The sequence below is a fragment of the Giraffa tippelskirchi genome, chromosome 1 (genome assembly GCF_054371585.1).
Source record: "Giraffa tippelskirchi isolate mGirTip1 chromosome 1, T2T-mGirTip1v1.2.pri, whole genome shotgun sequence".
NCBI classification, from domain to species: domain Eukaryota; kingdom Metazoa; phylum Chordata; class Mammalia; order Artiodactyla; family Giraffidae; genus Giraffa; species Giraffa tippelskirchi.
Window position 1 is genome coordinate 192,489,344 of NC_137275.1, and position 21,288 is coordinate 192,510,631.

Consider the following 21,288-nt stretch of genomic DNA (forward strand, 5'->3'; position numbering starts at 1 on the left):
GTGTTTTGCAAAGTCTTCCCCCACCTACTTCCCTTGGTGACAGCCCTTGTAAGTGCCCGTGCTGTGAGGAGGTAGATGTGCCCCAGCATATACCTGCACCCAGGAGGAATGGGGTGAAAAAAATACCAAAGACCCTCGAGACTCCAGAACACCCCAAACCTTGCTTCTTGAGGGACAGAGAAACAGGGCTTTGTTGTGTGACTTGAAATGAAAGATTTCTTGGTCATGAAATCTTCCAAAATTGTTCTGGACCCCCACCCCTTGGACTTGGGTTGGGGAGGGCAGTAAGGGGTTCTGTATAGACTTTAGGGTGGCTGTGATGGAGACTCTGGGAACAGAGATCAAGAGACTGGGTAAGGGACATGGCTCTGACTGCAGGATGGAGGATTCTGGTCCACTGAGATATGGGGGTGATGGGACATTTAGGTTGGAGGATATTGGGGAAATGTCAGTTGTGGTGCCCTCCTGGGATGGGAGGTGAATGGGCCCTCCTGAGTAGCTAGGTGGGCCCATTAGTTTGGGCTCTGGAATGGAAAGGAGGAGGACATGCCCCTCATAGAGCTACTGTTATGTGTCAGGAGGGTACTCAGTGCCACTCACGAGAACTACTGAGATGATGGGGTGGGGAGGGCTCAGGGTAGGATGACTTTGAGAAACTGCATCTCCACTGACAAGGCGTGGCAGAGGCCTGAGTGACTTGACTCCTCATGCCAGATCCTGCTGGGTGAGGACACCGCAGGCAGCCTTTAGGGTGAAGAATTTATTTATTGTTCAGCCCCCTTGGCCCAGCTAGCCTGGGCTTCTACCAGCAGTGGTAGTCAGGATAGGTCTCGGACACAAACTCAGGGTGGACAACATAGTTGTTTCTCTGGGAGCCACCAGTCTTCTTGAAGTGACTTGTGTCCCATCTGTGGGGAGAAATGGGTCAGCCCTTTTGGACCCTCACACATCTGACTTCAATTCTCAATGTTAATTTTATCCCAACATTTTGCCCCTAATACTGACCCTAGGTTCCAACATTAACCTCTTGACCTCAGGTACTACTGTTAAATTTTTGATTCCCAATACCCGCTCCCTAACACTGACTTCCTACTCTTTAATTCAAAAGCATCAATTGATGCTTTTGAACTGTGGTGTTGGAGAAGACTCTTGAGAGTCCCTTGACTGCAAGGAGATCAAACCAGTCAATCCTAAAGGAAATCAGTCCTGAATATTCACTGGAAGGACTGATGCTGAAGCTGAAACTCCAATACTTTGGCCACCTGATGCGAAGAACTGACTCACTGGAAGACCCTGATGCTGGGTGAGATTGAAGGCAGCAGAAGGGGACGACAGAGGATGAGATGGTTGGCTGGCATCATTGAATTGATGGACATGAGTTTGAGCAAGCTCTGGAATTTGGTGATGGATAGGGAAGCCTGGCATGCTGCAGCCCATGGGGTTGCAAAGAGTAGGACACAACTGAGCGACTGGACTGAACTGAACTGAACTGAACCCTTTAATTCAAGCCCTGAACCTAACACCATGATCTCTTGACTCTAAGCCCCACTGAAGCCCCACTGCCAATCTTTAACTCTTCAATGCCATCCTCCATGCCCTCTCCTGGGGCCCTCGTTTAGTGGCTTGACTTCCCCATGGCACTAGCGCCCCCTTGTGGCATATTCCCGTCGGTGCAGTACAGCGAACAGTTCTCACCCCAACTAGTCCCTGGGTCCCCCGCTACTCAAAGTTACAGTTTCTTTTGTGGGTGCGAATTTGCATGTGTGTGCGCCAGACTTACCTAAGGTTAGGACAGGGGTAGTACGACGGCTGGGGAGTTATAACAGCACATTGCATTCCGGGTCGGTGCTCGCAAGGCGACACACTCCTGAAGGAAGAAACGGTGGGCAGGAAGGAGTTGGCCTTTTGACTTCCCTCCACACCCCAGCCCAGACCAAGACCCTGAGCCGCGTTTCAGGTGCCTGTCCTACGGCTCTGAGATCCTCCCCTCCAGCCTCCTGGCCCTTCAAGATCTCGTCGAAGTATTGCCTCCGGGAAGACACCTGGAAGTCCCAATCCCCACAAGGCCTGGTTTCTGCCGCCCAGGCTGGGCCACAGAGAACGCTGTACTCCGGGGAGGGTTGGGGGTCCAGTCATTGAGGATCCTGGATCCTCGCTTATCGATGAGGCGATTTTCTGAGGCTTAGACACTTTCTCACTCCTCCACACCCTTGTGAGTGATAAGACCTAGTTTCGCTCAATAAATCAGGCTCTCTCAGCCTGGGGAGGGACGGGGTGTCCCCACAGGGTTAGGGACAGGGTTCAGAACCCCCTCCCCCTTTCGCAGTTCTCTAGGCAGACGCGGATGTTGGAGTTCTCCCAGGCTCAGCCCGCCTTGTCTAACGCCAGGTGCAGGGAGTTAGATGGCAATCTGAGCTTCTGCTGAGCACCCGAGCCTCAGTTTCCTCCACAATAACACGCGAGGCTGTCTACCTCCGGAGGTGGTGCGGGGCTCCGAGGAGACCAGGACCCTTCTGTTACCCACGCGGTCACCATTTCCTCGCCCTCTTAGAACCCAACGATAACCCAGCCGATGTACCAACCACGAGGCCCAAGAATAGGGGACACTATTCTGAGGACACATGGCGCTCCGCAAGGTAGAACCTGCGTCTCCAGGGCCTGGTGGCCAGGTAGGGGGCAGGGCCGGCGAGCGAGGGAACGGGATGAAATTGGTGCGCGGGGTTTGTTCCTCCAAGAAGCTCTCCAGCGGAGCCTCCAGAAGACAAACAGGAGCCAGATGGACCTGGAGCCCAGTTTGTGCAGGTCTCTCGCCTCAGCAGTCTGCTCAGGCCGTGAGGCCCGAGGAAGGGACAGGGGACCGCGCGGGCTGGAGGCGGAGTGGGGTCTGGCACAGAGGCGGGGCAGAGCTAGAAGTGGCGCGGGATGCGGAGCCCGCAGGGGAATGTAGGGCTGGGCTCTGGGGGCGGGGCTTGTTTGGGGGCGGGGCCCGGCGACAGGGCCCGAGGCCCTGCGAACCTTACAGTCGGCAGCTCTGTGCATAAAGGCCGCAGGCGGCGTGCGGTGCAGGGTGGCCCGGAGACGCAGTAGTCCATCCCACGCAGACAATAGTGGCGGCCCGAGCAAGCGCTCTCATAGCCCTGAAAAGGCAGGCGGCCCGGCAGCGGGTCCACACACCCGCAGCGGGGCGTGATCTGCGGCAGCGGCTGGTTTCGTGACAGCGAGTTCAGCATGTTCACCACTACCTCGCGCTCTGCGCCCGCGGGCCCAGAGCCCGGGAGACCCAGACACAGAGTCACAGGAACGGCCAGAGAGGAGGTCAGAGATAGGAAGAGATGGAGACACAAGCCAAGACAGGGTTACAGCCTCTTCAGGACCCTCAACATTTGCTCCATATCTCGAATCTCCATCCCTCCGGCCTTCTGGTCTACCCATTTCCCTCCGCTTTCCCTCCATCTGTTACCGTAGGCATTGAGTCGTTCCGGCTTAGGAGGATACATCAAGGGCATTCTTCGAACCACTGTCTCCATCCCGGCCTCCTGGAAGTAGCACAAACGCTACCTCAAGTTCTGACCCGGAAGAATTCCTCCCTTGGTGGGTTCTCCCAGAACACCCAGACTAGTCCCAGGCCGCGCCTTTTACTTTCCAACGTTCTGTTTGGGGTTGTCGCCGGGCAACGCAGTTTACTCCGCCTCCGTGGGGAGGGTCGAGGAAGTGGAGCTGTAGGTGGACCTGGTCTGGACCTGGGTCCCTGCCATCCCTGTCTCAGCGTTTGCCTTTGATTTGACCTCTCCTTATCTAGCCAACTCTGTGTCTCCGTGTCTCTCTAAAAGGAGTTTTTCAATATTGCATTGTTGCCTGTCCGTCAGAATCATTTGAGGACCTTGTGAAAAATTCTGATTCTTGAGGAAGTTCTAATTCAGAAGGGTTCAGTTAACCTGAGGTCAGCCATAAACCTACAGCTAAGAGCCCCTACTCAAGCCTGCTGCTGCTGCTACTGCTGCTAAGTCGCTTCAGTCGTGTCCGACTCTGTGCGACCCCATAGACGGCAGCCCACCAGGCTCCCCTGTCCCTGAGATTCTCCAGGCAAGAATACTGGAGTGGGTTGCCATTTCCTTCTCCAACGAACGAAAGTGAAAAGTGAAAGTAAAGTCGCTCAGTCGTGTCCGACTCTTGACAACCCCATGGACTGCAGCCTACCAGGCTCCTCCATCCATGGGATTTTCCAGGCAAGAGTACTGGAGTGGGGTGCCATTGCCTTCTCCGACTCTAGCCTGCAATCCTCTCATATTCCTTCTTTCTTGATGCCTGAGGTCATGCCTGGACTCTTTCCTATTTCCTTGGAAGAATGTCCTGTATCTATCTGCTCTGTCTCTGGATGGCCTTTTTCTGCCTCCTTTTGTCCTTGTTATCATCACAAAGGAGGGGAGAGAGGAGCAGGTAGACTCAGCCTATCACTGACTCCTTGGCCAGACCACTAGAGAGGGGCCAGGTGGCAAGCTTCAGGAAGGTAGCACGTCAAGGAGTTTGCACCAGTCCCTGTCTCCACACAGCCTAGCCAGAGATTGGGACCCTGGAGACCCAGTTCCTAGGGATTGGGACTCAGGGGCCCAGCACAGCTTCACTCCTGAGCTCCCTTGTTTCCTAGAAAATATAAACCCTAGTCTCACAAGTGGGAAAAGGCGTTGGAACCTTGGTGGGAAAGGGATGAGAAACTAATGGTGAAATGTCAGACCCTGTGATTTGGGAGGCAGATAGTGGGGGTGCCATCCCAGACCCCAGGCATCTTAACTGGGCACAGTAGGTACCTTAGGCAGCCGGGGAAGGTATGTGGTACATTTGTTCCAGCAGTTGTAAGGTCCCATCCTCCACATGTTATACCGGTTACTGCACATGTAGTTTGGGTTGCCACACAGGTAGTTTGGGTTGCATTTGTCTGCTTGATCACAAGGGTGGAGATATATAAGACAGGATTACTCCTTATTCTTTATTTTTTTTCCTGGGATTACTCCTTATTCTATCCCAGGATCTGGGGAGCCCCTAAATGTCTCTCCTCTGATCCCTATCACAAAGCTGGACTCTCATTAATCTCCCTTAGGCCAGAAAAGCCCATCCTGACCCCACATTTGTCTTAGATACTGAGATGCAGTCTGAATCCCACCTAAAGCAAGATTCTGAGTGGGGTATGTGTCCTTTGAGCTGGTTACTTTTCATCCTAGCACCACCCTCACTGAATCAGCCAACGTGGAAACCCTGGAAATGGGCCTCCTCCCAAATCTTCCCTTTCATCTTCCACATGCAGGCTCAAAGTCTGCTTATTCTGCCTCCTTAAAATCACTTGAGTCTGTTCCTTCCTCCAATCCCCCATGATCTTACTCTTGTATTTCCACAGTGCCTAAGCCAGGAGACAATAATGTCATGGTTAATAGGATGGACTCTGCAGACAGACTCCTGTGGTTCTAATTTCAGCTCTGCCAGATATTAACTGTGTGTGACCTTGATCTAGTTAATTTCATCTTGTCTCTGTTTCCTTACTTTTAATATGAGAATAATAATACTATCTACCCCATAGGGTTGTTGTGAGATTTAAATAAGTTATTATATGCAAAACACTGAGAAAAATGCCTGGCACATAGAAGACTATCATCATCATTATTATTGTGATTATTATTGCTATTAGTCTATTGGTCTTCCTATCTCATTTTGAAATCCTACAATCCAATCTCTACATAGAAACTTTGGCACTTATCATAAATGAAAATCCCCATGTAAAAACCCTCCAAAGCTGCACCCACCCAGTCACCTAAGTCTGTCCTCTAAGTTCCTCTGTGATCCACCCTGCTAACAGTGTGAAAGAACACATCTGAGAGATTAGGAAAGCAGGTTGAGGGGCCACAGAGGAAGAGCAGGTGTGTGTACGTGTGGGGCAGTGTGTTGGGACTGGGGGGTCCGGGTTGGAGGGTTAGACATACTGAGTTTGAATTGTTTGGGGCCATTTAGGTAAATCTGATCATAATCAGATAAAGGAGAGTGGAATTCTGGTGAGAGGTCAAAGCTAGAAATAAAGACTTGGAGTTGTGGGTTAAATTAAATGGTCTCAGGAGAGACATGAGAGAAGAGGGCTCAGATCAGCACCCCGAGAAACCCTATGTTTCCAGAATGATTAGACAAGAGACCCAGGAAATTGAGGCATCACAGAAGCTCGTGGGGTTTCACATCTTCCTTTCACAGATGGAAGGAAGTAGTTTCACAAAGTAGAGAGTTGTCAGAGTGAAATGCATAGGGTAGGTCTCATAAGCAAAAGACTGAAGAGTTCCATGGGTGAAGTAACTGGAACCATACAAGATCAATTTTAATAACATTAAATATAAGTGTAGGAGATGCAGAGTCCCAATTTCAATTGAACCTTAATCAATTCATTCAACAAATACTTAGGAAGCCTGATGCTATTCTGGATGGAGGGGGCCCAGTTCTAAATAAAACAAGACTTTCTGCTCTTTTGAAATGTATACGGAGACAAATAATAAACACCTAACCAAATGAGAAAGATGATTTCTCATAAGGCATAAGGAGTGACTCTTATTTTCAAGAACCTTGGCTGTTAGGGGGAGGAGCAAGAGATCGTTTTTAGGCAGAGGAAAATTAGAAAAAGCTTCCAGGTTGAGGGGAGAGAGGTGTGGTGGGGCAGGGGGATGCAGGAGAGAAGGGGAAACTGATGGAACGGGGCCACTAAGAAGATGGGAGAAGATGGCACCCAGAATACACATGGAGGAATTTGTTTGGAGGAGGTTCATGCTCCCTCCCTTGCTCTAGGGATAAGACCAAGGCCTCTTCCAGTTCTTTGGCACAGACTGGGAGCTCCCAAAAGGTAGAGCCTGGATCTCCTCCTCCAGGATCAGGGGTCAGGGTCAGGGTCAGGCCAGGTGGTTGGGACTCAAACTAGAATGGGGAAGATAAGAATAGAAAGCCAGGTTGTGGATGGTGATAAGGACCAGGGTGGAGGTCAGGATTCAAGTTGGGTTCAGGTGTAGGGTCTTTGTTGGGGTCACTGAATGGGTGAGCAGTGAGGCCCTACCTTCCTCTGGACAGAGCCAGTATTTCTCAGGGAAGTAGGGGTGGCTTGGTATGGAACCCTTGTAGCTGTAGTCCTGCACAGCACACTTGAGCATCTTCTGCAGGGCGTCAGGATCCACATGGCGCTGTGCAGTTTGAGTCAGGCCCTGGGCAAGGGGAGAGGGGAAGAGATGGCTAGGTGCATGGAGACCCCAGCCTTGGTATCCTGCTGGACCTAGATTTAGCTCTTGAGGTCAGCCCAGGTGGGTGTTCCACCCCTCTCCCTATGCTGGAGGGATATCCAGGCCAGCTTTGCTTGAGTCACCCTTTCTTCCATCTAAGGACTTGGAACCTGACATTTGCCCTCAATCAGAGTGATTTCCTGATGTTCTCATTTCTGTCCTTTCCTTGACTAGGACTTCAAAGGGCAGAGCTGGGTGTTCTTGTCTTCTTTCTTTCAGACTTTGTGCTGCCTGGGATCAGGGTCTGGGTCTCTCCCGACAGAGCAATAGATCTGTGGTAGAATCTGGAGCCTCAGGACAGGCTGGCTGCCCTGGGAGCTGGCTGCCTTAGGCAGGTGTTTAGGACAGGGAGGACTCTTGAAGAATCTGGCATCCTAAAGGACATGAAGAATGGGGCCAGAAGGGTACTACTTTAAAAATCGAATTCTCTGACTCTAGCCTGACCTGAATTCTGCTGTGGCTCTCATCTTGACACCAGTATTACGCTTGACCCTGACATTCACGTTGTGCTATTCTTCATCCTAGCCTGACTTTTCCCCTGATCTTGGTTCAGACTCTAGGTCCCTCTGCTTGTTGGGGTTCACCTCATCTTATCCTATCACCCCAAATTCCAGATCAAGGTCTCCCTTTGGGGGCTCCCTTCTCCTCAACTAAATGTAGATTGCCAGGTTAGTTGTGGGCCCATGTCTCTGTAGGCATCCAGTATGAAAGGCAGCTGGGTTACAGAGGTGGGACACCCAGCAAAGTCAAATACCAGAAAGGACTTCCTCATCATGCCAGGCTTCAAGGTGCTGGGGTGGTAACGTTGCTACCACACTTTCCCCATGTGATCTAAAAAGCAGAGGCTTCTCTTGGCCAGGGGTGAGACCTTGCTGCTCCTAGCACTCCTAGGCCCCTGAAAATCCCTCAGCTGAGGGGCTTCTTGGATCCTCCATGCCAGCTGAGGTTTTGTTCTGTGGGCACATCCTGCACAGTCGTACTCCATATGGGTGGAGGGGCCCCAGGACTTAGCACTCCCCTGTTTTACACACACACAAACACATGCACGTCCAGACATACACATAGATCTGTGCACCCAGATACACTCATAGACACACGTACAGATGTACATCTATGCAAACACAGTCAGACATGCTCACATACCCATAGACACTCAGACATGCTCACATACCCACAGACGCGAACACACACACACACACACACACACACACACACAGACACACACACGTACTTAGTCATTTAAAAGAACCCACAGATATCTTCAATGTTTCCCTTTGAGGCTTTCCTCAGATATTTATAATCTTTGATTGTCTGTTCATGAATAGGAGACTATAAAGACTTACTGAAGGCTTTGAGCTGTGGGTGGGCATCATTGTAGGCTGGTCTGGCTAGACTATTTGTTGCAAACTCTGTCAGTATCTGTAAGTCTTTTCTCTTGGGTTGATCAGATCTCTCCAAAGAGACTCTTTCAATCTTTGGCTTGAGAGTTGTACCTAGCTGCCAGTGTTTTGAGAACCTAGTGGAGAATAGGGCTGCTGGGAGTTTTAGCATTCAGCATATGGAGGTTCACCTGTTTTCAATATGGTACCCCGATCTTAGCTGGGCCTGGAATCCCCAGTCCTGAGATCCTTGCCAGAAAATAGACCTCTGACTTTTGCAGAGATGGGCAAGTAGTCACACTATGGCATGGAGTAGAGGAGGGAGTTAGTGGTTTTAATTGTTTCTTTTTTTGTTGTTCAAGCCAAGCATCATGCAGGATTCTAGTTCCCAAATTCCCCCAGCCAGGGATCAAACCTGTGCACTCTGCATTGGCAGCGTGGAGTCTTAACCACTGGACCATCAGAGGAGTCCCTTTAATTGCTTTTTAACAGTGTTCAAATCATTGTTTCAGCCTTGGTCCTGTCCCATCTTCAGTTCCAGAGAAGCCTAATATTACTAATTTTTGAACCTTCTGAAAATTCTGCAGTTTTAAATTGAATTATGCCTTGTGTTTCCCACTATTAGCTTTGGATTCAGCTTTCTCAGAACTGTTGTCAGTTACTTAACTATCACACTTTTGAGCTTCTGAAATTTTGTTGTCATTGTCCCACTTTTTCACTATTTTTGTGAACTGATGTCTTAAATGTCCATTTATTGTAGTTTTAGAGGAGTTTTAGGAAGGAGTCAAAACATGTGCTCAATCTTAACCCAGAGAATTATAATCCTTTATACATTCTACGTATTCTTTTGTCAGTTACATGTTGCAAATATCATCTCTCAGTTTATGGCTTATATCTTCATTTTCTTTTTGGTGTCTTTTGATGAACATAAGTTCCTAATTTTAATATAATTGAATTTATTAATCTCTTAGGTAGTGCTTTTGTGACTTAGGAAATCCACCCATAATCTAAAATAATGGAGATAATATATAATTTCTTCTAAAAGCTGTACAGTTTTACTTGCTATATTTAAGTCTTAATTTGTCAGGAACTGATTCTTGTGCTTGGGGTGAATTAGGGATCAATTTTATTTTTAATCCACATGGATAACCAGTTGTCTCACTGAGTAATCTACCTTCTCCCACAAATTTTTTAAAGTATTTATTCACTTGGCTGTATTGGGTCTTAGTTGTGGCACACAAGATCTTTTGTTGTGGGGTGGGAGCTTCTCTAGTTGCAGCATGTGGGCTCCAGATGGCACTGGCTGGGTAGTTGCAGTGTGCAGGCTTAGTTGCCCTGCAGCATGTGGGATCATAAGTTCCTCAACCAGGGATCGAACCTGCATTCCCTGCATTGGAAGGTAGATTCTTAACCACTGGACCATCAGGGAAGTCCCTCCCACATATTTGTAAAGCTACCCCATCCTGATACATCTTTTCCCATAGCTTTATTTTCAATCATTTCTGTTGCATATTGTTTCCATTTATGTGTGGCTCCATTTCTGGTCTATTTTATTCCATTAATCAGTTTGTATATCCCTTCATTAATGCTATGCTTTATTAATTTCTGTAGATTGGTAATAAATGTTATTATCTGATAGAGCAAGTCCTCGTTTTCTTCAGATGTGTTTTAGCTAGTCTTAGGCCTTGGCTCTTCTCTATAAATTTTAGAAACAGCTTGACAAATTCTTCAAAGAATCTTATTCAGATTTTAATCAGAATTGTATTGAATCTCTATGTTAGTGACTTTTCCTCTTCAAGAGCATGATATGCCTCTTCATTTAAGTATTTTCTTAAAGTATTCAAAGTTTTATAATATTATCCGTACAGTTTTGCATATTTATTTCTACTAAGTTTTACTCTTTGATGCTCAAATGATATATACTTTACGATTATGCTTCCTAAATACTTGTTTTTGATGTAAAGAAATGTGGTTGACTTTTTATCTTATATTCATCTGACTTTCTAAATTCTCTTATTTGAATAATTTTCATATTCTATATGTACAACTGTATCATCTGTGAATAATTGAATAATGACAGTTTTTATAAAATTTCCTTTCCTATCCTTGTATCTTACATGATATTGTTTTCCAGTATACAAGTTACACGGTATTGTTTTCCAATATTTTGGTTCTTTCTTTAAATTTTACAAGCTAAAATTATTATAATGATTTTCTGTAGACAATGTTTGCTGAAATTTATCTCATTTACCAATTTATTAGCTCATCGTTCCTTCTTGTATCTCAAATTTTCCTTTTGTGATTAGTTATCTTTCCTCAAAGTATATCCTTTAGAAATTCTTTTATAGTAGGTCTTATGGTAGTAAATGTTTTAATTTTTATTTGCTTATAAGTGTCTTTATCTTATTTATTTATTTATTGGTGTTGAATGGAAGATGCGTTGAAAATAATTTCTCTCTGCATGTTTTTAAGCTCATTTCTTAAGCTGGTGTTGTGCAGTTTTGAATGAGTTACCTAAGAATCCTTGGATTCATTTCTCGTTAGTTGTGGAAAATTCAGAGCTTTTCCTCTTCAGATAATGCCTATTCTCCTTTCTGCTCTTCATCCTAGGACTCCGAGTAGTGTGTGAGATCTTCCCCTTCTTTCATGTTGCTTAATATTTCTTACATATTTTCTCTCTGTCTCTCTGTGCTGCATTCTGGAAAATTTCATTCTTTCATTTTACTGATACTCAATTTTTTCTTTTTTTAAATTTTGGCTGTGCCTGGTCTTTGTTGTGGCATGTGGGCTCATCATTGTGGCACATGGGCTCCTCTCTAGCTGCTGTGTAGAGGCTTAGGTGCTCCACTGGCATGTGAGATCTTAGTTCCCTGACCAAGGATCGAACCTGAGTCCCCTGCATTGCAAAGCAGATTCTTAACCACTGGACCGCCAGGGAAGACCCTCACTGACACTCTTAAGCTGTGTCTAATTAGCTCTTTAATCTCTCCATTGAGTTTTTGGTTTTAACATACATATCTTTTATTTCTAAAATTTCTATTCATTTAAAAATTTGTACTTTTAAGAACATCATCTCTTATTTCTTGCTCTTTTTGATCATTTCACATTTTATTTTTAAAGACTCATAATTATTTTGTATTCTTTGTTAATTCCAATATCTTATGTCCTTGGAGGTTTAAGCCTGTTGTTTATTATTTCTACTGCCTCTGTCATATGGTGGTTTGTTTCCTTATGTCTCTTATTATGAGCTCAGATTTGAATGACTGTACTCTGAAGGGTACCTAGAGACCTACATTGAAGATATTTTCCAACACAGAATATATATACATGGGGGTGGGGGTGGGGCAGGGAGCCAGGGATCATTGGATTTTCTGGTTCAGTTTGGGAATTACAGGTTTAGTTGCTCCATCTTGCAGCTAGTTTAAGGCTTAAACTCCTGCTTGTAGTACTGATAATGGCATTTGTTCTCAGGGCAATCCTGTCATCTTAGTATACTTACCACTCATCTCCACTGACAGTCCAAAACCAAATAAAAATTAACTTTTACGCAAGACCTAGTTGTTTGGAAGCAGGAGCGTCCTTCAGAGTTCTAGACCACCATGCTGTTAGAAGCAGAAGCCTTTTCTTTCATTATTAATCCTACTGCTATCTAACTTTCATTCCTTTCCACTCAACAAAGCTGTATAATCAGGTGGCTAAGGGTTACTACAGCCAAGAGATCCCTTTCTGTGCCAACAACGTTTGATACTGAGCTTTGTCTAATAATATTGTCTTTGCTGGTTTCTCTTGGATTTTTCCTTCTATCACTCTGTCTCTTTTCATGGCTCTTTTTCCTTTACCTACCCCTTGAATATTGATTGATGTTCTCCAAAGTTCTGTCCTCGGCCATTTTCTTGCTCTTTTTTGGGCAATCTGAATTACTCCTATGATTTCAGCTACGACCTATATGTTGATTTCAAAATCTATGTCTGTAGCCCAGACCTCTTTTCTTTGCTTCAGGTAAGTATATCCAGCTACCCATCAGATATCTTTACCTGGAAGTCCTTGAACATTTTTGCCCCCAGAAGAACCTCAAACCTCTCTCTAATGTGCATTCCAAGTCTCAGCTGGTAGCACTGCCATTCCTCTAGTTTTCCAGAGCCCTAAACCCAGGAGTCACCCTAATCTCTCTCATCTTCATATCCAGATGGTGACCAAGATGTGTTGACCTACTTCCTAAAAATTCTCTCCTATTGAGTTTGGAAAAGCAGGCAGGCAGGCATTCTCATTTCTTGCTGGTGGGCATATAGATTATTATGACCTCATTACAGCAATTTGAAGTATATATCCAAAGTTTTTTGGATGTGACCTTTCTCCCAACAGTTTCATATCTATGAACTTCTCCTAAGAGAACAGTTGATGTACACAAAGAATGTACAAGAATGGCTATACTAGCAAACTTTTATAAGCAATCTAAGTTTCCAATAAAATAAAATTCCTGAACTATATTTTGGTACATTCATAAAGTAAAACACCATACAGTCATTAAAATTACATTATTGAATATTTTTGACACAGGAAAATGTACTTGATAGATGGTTTTGCAGAAAAAGCAAGATTCAAAATATGGTATACAACATGACACCACCTTCATAAAATCTTTTTGCTTCCTGAAAGGGCATAGAGTAATAAATTACCAGTGGTTATTCTGGGTAGCGAGAATTATAGGCCTTTTTCTTTGTGCTTCTCTTAGTTATCCCCATTTTCTGCATTGAGCATATATTTATTTTGTAATTACAAAAATAATTTTTAAAATGTCCTCCTATTCAACAAATTCCCCTTTTCACTGCTATAGTCTCTCATCTCCCACCTAATCCTCTCCCCTTATCCTTCACCATCTCATGGGGCTTCCTGCCCTCAGTCCCAGTCCCTTCATTCTCCTGACACTGTGGCCAGAGTTGCTTACAATCCACGCATGACACTCCCAGGATCAAAAACCTGGAGCATTATGACCGCATTTCCCAACACAACCTGTGGCTCTTCGTGGTCTGCAGGCTCCTCTCTTACCGTAGGGCTGGTTTCTCTCTCTGCTCTAGTCCTCAGTACCTGGTGGGTCCCTGCCCCGGCGCTGCCCTTTTTTATATCTCTTCTGCTCGAAGCGTCCTCCTCCTGGCTCTCTTTTTTAAAATCAATTAATTTATTTTTTTGACTGTGCTGTGTCTTTGTTGCTATGCACAAGCTTTCTCTAGTTGCGGGCTCAGTAGTTGCGGTGCACGGGCTTAATTTCTCCACAGCATGTGGAATCTTCCCGGACCAGGGATTTAACCTGTGTCCCCTGTGTTGGCAGGTTCGTTCTTAACGACTAACCCACCAGGGAAGTCCCTCCTGGATCTCTTAGTAGATCTGCCCTTCAGGTCCCAGGAGTGAGCTCTTCTTTCTGATTCTTCTACCAGCACGAGTCTCTGCTGTTGCATGTTTCACACTGGGCACTTTGTTCATTTCTTGCTGAGAGCTCCTCAGAGGCAGGGCCTGGCCCTTCATGGTTGTAACCGTACTGTATTTGGCACACGTAAATACTCAGCAACGTTTTGTTGGATGGTACACACAGATAATCTTCCTTGGGCAGAGTCACAAATAGATTCACACATCTCCTCTCCATTTTGTGAAGCTGCACACCCCCACTTGGCCACCTGTCTTTAACTACAGGAGACTGTGACATGCATGCATAAAAACATGCCTGTAGGCACAGCCCACAAGTAGCCTCAGGGCCTTTGCACCTTCTGATCACTCTGCCTGAATCCTGTTCTTTCAGTTCCTCACATAGCTAGTTGTTGCTCACCTTTCCAGTCTCAACTCCATGTCACCTTGAAAGAGAGAGAGCTCTTCCATCACTCTCAATATAAGTAGCTCTCCTTGTTACTTTTCATTTCCAGTACCATGTTTATTTCCTTTACAGAATTTTGGACAATCTTGTTTATTTCTTATCATCTGTCTCTCTCCATCCCCTATCCTGGTGGAGTAGCAAGGTACCATGAGGGCAGGATCTTGTACTACTTTATATATATTATTAGAAGTTCTATGCCAAAGCAAATGAATTGCATACACACAAAACTACAAATAATTACAAACACACAATGACAGCCACACCATCAGTCATCCAGACACCCACAGCCATACATTCTGGACTGCACTCCCCCAAACCTCCCACACCAACTTGCCACTTACCGGGGTCACAAACTTGTTGGCTTCCCAGGCCCACAGAGGTGGGTCCTTGTAGACCTCCTTGATGGAGGTAGGGGCCCTGTAGGAGTCACTGTAGGTACTGATGGGGGTCTTGGTCTTTTGGGAAAAGAGGAACATAGTGGGGTCTGGGGGACGCCGTGGTGGGCTTTACCTACCAAGGGCTCCTGCAAGACATCAGTGACCACCCCTTCTTTCCCAGACAGCCCGGCAGGTACCCCTAGCTGCTGTGACCCCCTTCTGTGGAGGGTCTCTCAGCTTCCCTCCCTCACAGCCTTCTTGCTCCTACCCCACCCTGATTCCCTCTCTACGATGGGCACTGCCCATTATGATATCATCTGGCTCAGCCCCATCTCCGGGGAAGTGAAGATTGACTCCCTATCCCAGTCTCTTCCTGCCTTCAGACTCTCAAAAGGGCCCAATTTCCAAGAGTTCACAAGGTCCCCAGAGACTTTCTAGGCCAAGCTTCTCACTGTGGTGAAGAGGAATGGAGGTTCCAAGGGGTCAAGTTCAGAGGGTCAGTTCTCTGCCCTTCCCAGCCCATCTGCCCCTGGCCCCGACCCCAGGTAGGGAGCTGAGGCTAGCTTGTTTGATGCTTTTAATATCATTATTTGTGTTACACGATACACAACCAAGGATGATGGTCAATACTGCGATGGAAATGTTAAAAAAAATATTATACACGGCTCATGTCTTCCACACACCTTCCTGGAAATAAATTAGTGAGCACGGAGAAACCTGGCTGGGTGGCAGCCAGTGCTGAGGGCAGGGAGTGTTAAGGCAGTATCTACAAGGGGGAGGGCGGCAGGGGCAAGGCAAGGCCTCTGTTCTCCCCTCCAACCTCCTGGGTAGGAAGGAGGGAACTGCGCACTCTCCCTACACCCAGAGGGTACTAGCCACCAGCTTCCTACTTCTCCCCTCCACATGGCCTCAGGGCGAAGCCCCTGTCTGCCAGGGGATTAGGTATATCTTGTGGGGAGGGAACCTTTCCCTTGTTCCTCAGGGCCAGAGAGGTTGAGCAGTGGGCCAGAGTCACATAGCATGTCAGCAGCAAAGGCAGCAGTCTAAATGAGCCCTGGTGGGGGCCCTGCCTGGAAAAGAGGAGGTACCCGTGTTCTTGAAGGGTGAATCAAGGAGCCCAGGGTGGTGGTGGTAGGAAGCATGGCTCTGGTGCCCAGATGACAAGGGGTGGGTCTGCTGATCAGAGTGGGAGCAATGGGCTCAGATGGGGGCCAGTCTGGGCCATGTGAGTCCTGCAGCTGACTTCTCTGTCCTTTGCCTCCCTTTGGCATTTCCTCATCATCTAACCAGGGTCCCTGAACTAAGAGGAGGTGGGGTTGGGCTGGAGAAGTTAAGGGGAGCTGGCAGCCCCTGGGTGTGGTGCAGGGAGAGGTGATACCCTTCCTAAGCCAGCAGCCTTGCTCTCTCTTCTCTCTGCCCTCTCCCCTTTCCAGCCTCCCAGGACGGTAGCCAAGGACTGGGCTGTGGGTGTGGCCTGCGCACACTTGCAGCATGTGAGTGGTATGTATTCAAGTGGACTGGCCAGCATGTGTGGGATGGGGTCAGGCTTAAGAATGGCCCTGGGATATGGGGTTCAAGGAGCAGAGACCTGAGAGGGTGTAGGCCATCTGTGCTTTCATTTTTCTTCACCTGGGGGCAGGTCTGTATTGCCCAGGCCCAGGAGAGGCCCTTGGTTCCCTCCTCCTTCTTGATTTTCATCCTCAGCTTTTCTGGCCACCACCCCCGCCCCTCCACCAATGAGTAACAGTGGCAGAAGCAGCAGTAGATACATACATTCTGACTCTCACACACCCCATAGATACAGCTATACACTGTATACAGCTACACACATAGGTACAGTTACATACACAGGTACAGCTACACACACAATAGATACCCACATGTACATATACATTCACAGACACACACACTCACATTCCCCCAAAGACCCACATGTATTCAGACATACACAGGTCCCATAGGAACTTCCCCCTCTTTTCTCCACACAGACATGCAGCTCAGGAAGACCCCAGGTATACTTGAAGACATCCAGAGACCTCCCTATCCACCAAGGAAATTCCTATGAAGAAATTTCTTCAGGTTTGAAATAACCTTCAAAATAATTTCAGATGCTGCTCACTATACTGTGGAGGAAACAGAAGGCCAGAGAACATAACTGGTTTGTTGGAGGTAAGAGGAAGCGTGCCCGAGCGAGGACCAGAACTCAGACTTCTGACCCCCAGCCCAGGGCTGTCGGTCCACTGAACTACTGAGCAGCCTCTCACACTGTTAACAGATGACACAGTCATTTCCCCACCATGGTCACCGCAGTCATCTAGAGAGACAGGCCCAACCCAGAGATGCAGACACACACTCTGACAGCCCCAGGTGCACACACATTCTGCCAAGCCGTCCCTACCATACACCTGCTGCCACTGTATTCTCCCAGGCTTGCTTTCTTGAAGATTCTTCCTGGGAAGCAGCCTCTAGGATCTTGTGCTAGAGTAAGACCACAATGAGGCATTCAAGGCCAGCCTTACCTCCCGCTTCCAGCCCAGGACAGATGAACAGAACAGAAATGTGGGGGGCAGGGGAAGGGGAGCAAAGAGATAGATGTGTTAGTTAGGGGCAGGTGAGGATGGATCATACCATCTAAACTCTGGCTGTCTCTAAGGCCCACCTCACCCACCACGCAATCCAGACAGCAAGGAAGGAGGTGAACAGGGCAAAGAGGAGGAAGATGGCAGTGATCTGATGGATGGGGGACAAAATCCCACTGGGCAGCTTTGCCAGGCTTCCCATCTGGAGATGAGGGGAGAAACGCAAATGGTACATGGGCCAGCAAGGGAGCATGTGGAGGTGGCTCTGTGGGGCTGGGCCCTGACCCTGTTGGCCTGGGCCTTTCTCCCTCCCAGCCCCTTTCCTTGGCTGGTGCTGGGGGTTCCTGGCTTCACTGGAGTGGAGCCAAACCCCTGGCTTTGTGATCCCTCCCCTTACTCATTACTGTTAGCCTCCACGAAGTCCAGTCACCCCTTTCCTCCACCAGACAGTGGCTTTGGGGAGGGGGCAGGATGCTGGGCAAGGTCCCCCAAGTAACTGAACAAACAGCCCTCCCCTCCTCAGACCCCCGGGGTGGAGAAAGACCCGGTTTTGGTTTCTCCGGCTCCATGAACACACAGAGGTACACGTCCTACCATAGGAGGAAGCAATGACTGTTACGAGGTTGGCGGCTGTAGGGGGCGCGGGGCCCTGGGGGGCAGGTGGACGAGCAGGGGAGGGGTTGGCCCCTGCCCGGTCCAAGCTGGCCCCTGGTGGCCCCACCCCGGCGGCCACAGCGGCCCCGCCCGCTACTGGATGTGGCAGGCGGTGGAGGACGTGGCCTGGCAGCACATGCAGGTGGGGTTCACGGACTTGGGGGGAATGAGGTCCAGGTCCTCGTCGTCGGGGATCTCATCTAACCGGTAGCCGTCCTTCAGCAGCTGGATGTTCAAATCTTGGTTGATCTGCTGTAGACAAAGGGGAGGGAGGTCAGGCTCGGGGCCATCCGCAGGCACCAGCCATCCACACCCAGCCCTGTCCCATCCCTGGCTCTCCAGAAACCCCAGGCTTTGCACCTCCTTTAGGCCCCAGCCTCAGTTCTGGCCTCCCTTACAGGCACATCCTCTTGGGGCTCCACCTGGCCCTGCTACTAACCCCACCCCTTTCTAAGGGCAACTTCCCACCTCAGGTCCTGCTTCTGTTCACCCCGTCCCTATTTCAGGCCCTCACTCACCCATAAGGTGTCGCCCCTATGTCACACCCAATTGTAGTTCAGGGCCCTGTTCCAACCTGGGTTGGAACCCCGCCCCTAACCCTGTGCTCCCAGCACTGGAGGCGGAGTCAGATCTTATCCCAGGCCCCACCCAGGACAGGCTCCACCTCAGTTCAGTCGCTCAGTCTCTCAGCTGTGTCCAACTCTTTGCGACCTATGGACTGCAATACACCGGCCTTCTCTGTCCATCACCAACTCCCAGAGCTTGCTCAAACTCATGTCCATCAAGTCGGTGATGCCATCCAACCATCTCATCCTCTGTCGTCCTCTTTTCCTCCTGCCTTCAATCTTGCCCAGCATCAGAGTCTTTTCCAATGAGTCAGTTCTTCGCATCAGGTAGCCAAAGTATTGGAGTTTCAGCTTCAGCTTCAATCCTTACAATGAATATTCAGGACTGATTTCCTTCAGGATGGACTGGTTTGATCTCCTTACAGTCAAGGGACTCTAAAGAGTCTTCTCCAACACCACAGTTCAAAAGCATCAATTCTTCGGTGTTCAGTCATCTTTATGGTCCAACTCTCACATCCATACAAGACTACTGGAAAAACCATAGCTTTGACTAGACAGACCTTTGTTGGCAAAGTAATGTCTCTGCTTTTTAATATGCTGTCTAGGTTGGTCATTGCTTTTCTTCCAAGGAGCAAGCGTCTTTTAATTTCATGGCTGCTATCACCATCTGCAGTGATTTTGGAGCCCCCCAAAATAAAGTCTGTCACTATTTCCATTGTTTCCCCATCTATTTGTCATGAAGTGATGGGACCGGATGCCATGATCTTAGTTTTCTGAATGTTGACTTTTAAGCCAATTTTTTCACTCTCCTCTTTCACTTTCATCAAGAGGCTCTTCAGTTCTTCTTCACTTTCTGCCATAAGGGTGGTGTCATCTGCATATTTGAGGTTATTGATATTTCTCCCGGCAATCTTGATTCTGTCTTGTGCTTCATCCAGCCCGGCATTTTGCATGATGTACTCTGCATATAAGTTAAATAAGCAGGGTGACAATATTCAGTCTTGATGTACTCTTTTCCCCACTGGTACCAGTCTGTTGTTCCATGTCCAGTTCTAACTGTTGCTTCTTGATTTGCATACAGATTTCTCAGGAGGCAGGAAAGGTGGTCTGGTATTCCCATCTCTTGAAGAATCTTTCACAGTTTATTGTGATCCACATAGTCAAAGGCTTTGGCATAGTCAATAAAGCAGATGTTTTTCTGGAACTCTCTTGCTTTTTCGATAATCCGAGAGATGTTGGCAATTTGATCTCTGGTTCCTCTGCCTTTTCTAAATCCAACTTGAACATCTGGAAGTTCATGGTTCATGTACTGTTGGAGAATTTGGGGCATTACTTTACTAGTGTGTGAGATGAGTGCAATTGTGTGGTAGTTTGAACATTCTTTGGCATTGCCTTTCTTTGGGATTGGAATGAAGACTGACCTTTTCCAGTCCTGTGGCCACTGCTGAGTTTTCCAAATTTGCTGGCATATTGAGTGCAGCACTTTCACAACATCATCTTTTAGGATTTGCAATAGCTCAACTGGAATTCCATCACCTCCACTAGCTTTGTTTGTAGTGATGCTTCCTAAGGCCCACTTGACTTCGCATTCCAGCACTCTAGGTGAGTGATCATATCATCGTGGTTATCTGGGTCATAAAGATCTTTTTTGTATAGTTCTTCTGTGTATTCTTGCCACCACTTCTTAATATCTTCTGTTTCTGTTATGTCCATACCATTTTTGTCCTTTATTGTGTCCATCTTTGCATGAAATGTTCCCTTGGTATCTCTAATTTTCTTGAAGAGATCTCTAGTCTTTCCCATTCTATTGCCCACTGCTCTGCTCAGGGTGTTTTGGTGTTAGCCCCACCCCTTCCCCTAGAGGTGGTCCTACTAAGGTGCATTTAGGGCAGGAAGCAGAGGGGCCTCACCTCAGCAGAGGAGTAGCCAGAGGAGGAATATCTGGACATATCAAAGTCATCATCACTGGCCGCAGAGGAGAGAAGGCAGAGGAAGTGATTTCCAGACATTAAATAGAAAACTCTATCCTCCCCCACATCAGTCAATACCTCCCTCTCCCCCCACACTTCCAAATAAATAGCACAATCTCAGCAGAAACCATGCTTGCTGTGGGAATGCAGTTTTAAGCCAGGTTCCTTAGCCCCACCCTTCTAAATACATTACTGCCCTTAACCTCCTTCTAAATCAAGCTGCTACTATGCCACAGCCTTGCCCTTCTTTTTCCTAGGCTCACATCACCTGGGTTTGTTGGGTTTTCCCAAAGTCTAGGTCTAGCCAGGTCTGTGCCTCGCAGTAGGGCTCCCCTCTCAGAGCGGGCAGGGCACCACAGCATCAGAGCCCATTCTAGGGGCAGCTGCCAGGTCAGCTGTCCAAGGACAGTAGCAGATTGCACTGATCCCCTTTCCTCTCTCTGCTCCCCCCCATCTCCATTCTTTGGGGGATTCACCCTCTGAGAGCTCCTGGCTGAGGGACACCCTCATTCTGACAGTAGAGCAGGTGTGGTCTGTTCAGCCCACTTGTTTATTCCCATTCCCACACGCTGTGGCTTGCCCAGCTGCCCCGATGTCTCCGTACACAC

At 47.7% G+C, this 21,288-nt stretch overlaps 2 protein-coding genes across 16 annotated transcripts in view; both read right to left on the reverse strand.

Moving 5' to 3' along the window:
* Positions 1-745: 745 nt before the first annotated feature.
* Positions 746-15,160, reverse strand: SPMIP6 (sperm microtubule inner protein 6). Of its 8 annotated transcripts, none has more exons than XM_081519803.1 (8): positions 15,049-15,160; positions 14,876-14,951; positions 7,073-7,217; positions 4,806-4,933; positions 3,461-3,536; positions 3,021-3,250; positions 1,781-1,867; positions 746-908 (listed from the first exon to the last, which is right to left on the reverse strand). In XM_081519803.1, exons 1-7 carry the CDS (start codon positions 15,066-15,068, stop codon positions 1,787-1,789), a joined length of 756 nt encoding a protein of 251 aa, XP_081375929.1. In that variant the 5' UTR covers positions 15,069-15,160; the 3' UTR covers positions 746-908; positions 1,781-1,786. The 8 variants fall into 8 exon arrangements, with proteins under 8 accessions (XP_081375929.1, XP_081375892.1, XP_081375921.1 ...); XM_081519766.1 differs by having other exon boundaries at positions 3,016-3,250; XM_081519795.1 differs by having other exon boundaries at positions 4,806-4,936.
* Positions 15,161-15,475: 315 nt separating this feature from the next.
* The window catches only part of FAM219A (family with sequence similarity 219 member A), a 60,916-nt gene continuing 55,103 nt past the window's right edge, over positions 15,476-21,288 (reverse strand). For 4 of the 8 annotated variants that reach the window (XM_081519981.1, XM_081519942.1, XM_081519963.1 and 1 more), the window contains exons 5-6: positions 20,621-20,675; positions 15,476-18,393 (exon numbers count right to left, since the gene is read on the reverse strand). In XM_081519981.1, coding sequence (XP_081376107.1) covers positions 18,238-18,393; positions 20,621-20,675 — 211 coding nt within the window. In that variant the 3' untranslated portion in view covers positions 15,476-18,237. Of the gene's footprint in view, positions 18,397-20,620; positions 20,676-21,288 lie in introns of all 8 variants that reach the window. The other 4 variants (XM_081519972.1, XM_081519931.1, XM_081519952.1 and 1 more) reach the window with 1 other exon arrangement.

Excerpts from the sequence above, each read along its gene's own strand:
- SPMIP6 (XM_081519738.1), bottom strand. The coding sequence starts at position 15,010 with ATGTTCCTCTTTTCCCAAAAGACCAAGACCCCCATCAGTACCTACAGT. Across the intron at positions 3,251-3,460 it reads GGAACGACTCAATGCCTACG|AGCGCGAGGTAGTGGTGAAC; the intron begins GTAACAGATGGA and ends CCGCGGGCGCAG. Across the intron at positions 909-1,780 it reads TACCCCTGTCCTAACCTTAG|ATGGGACACAAGTCACTTCA; the intron begins GTAAGTCTGGCG and ends TTCTCCCCACAG.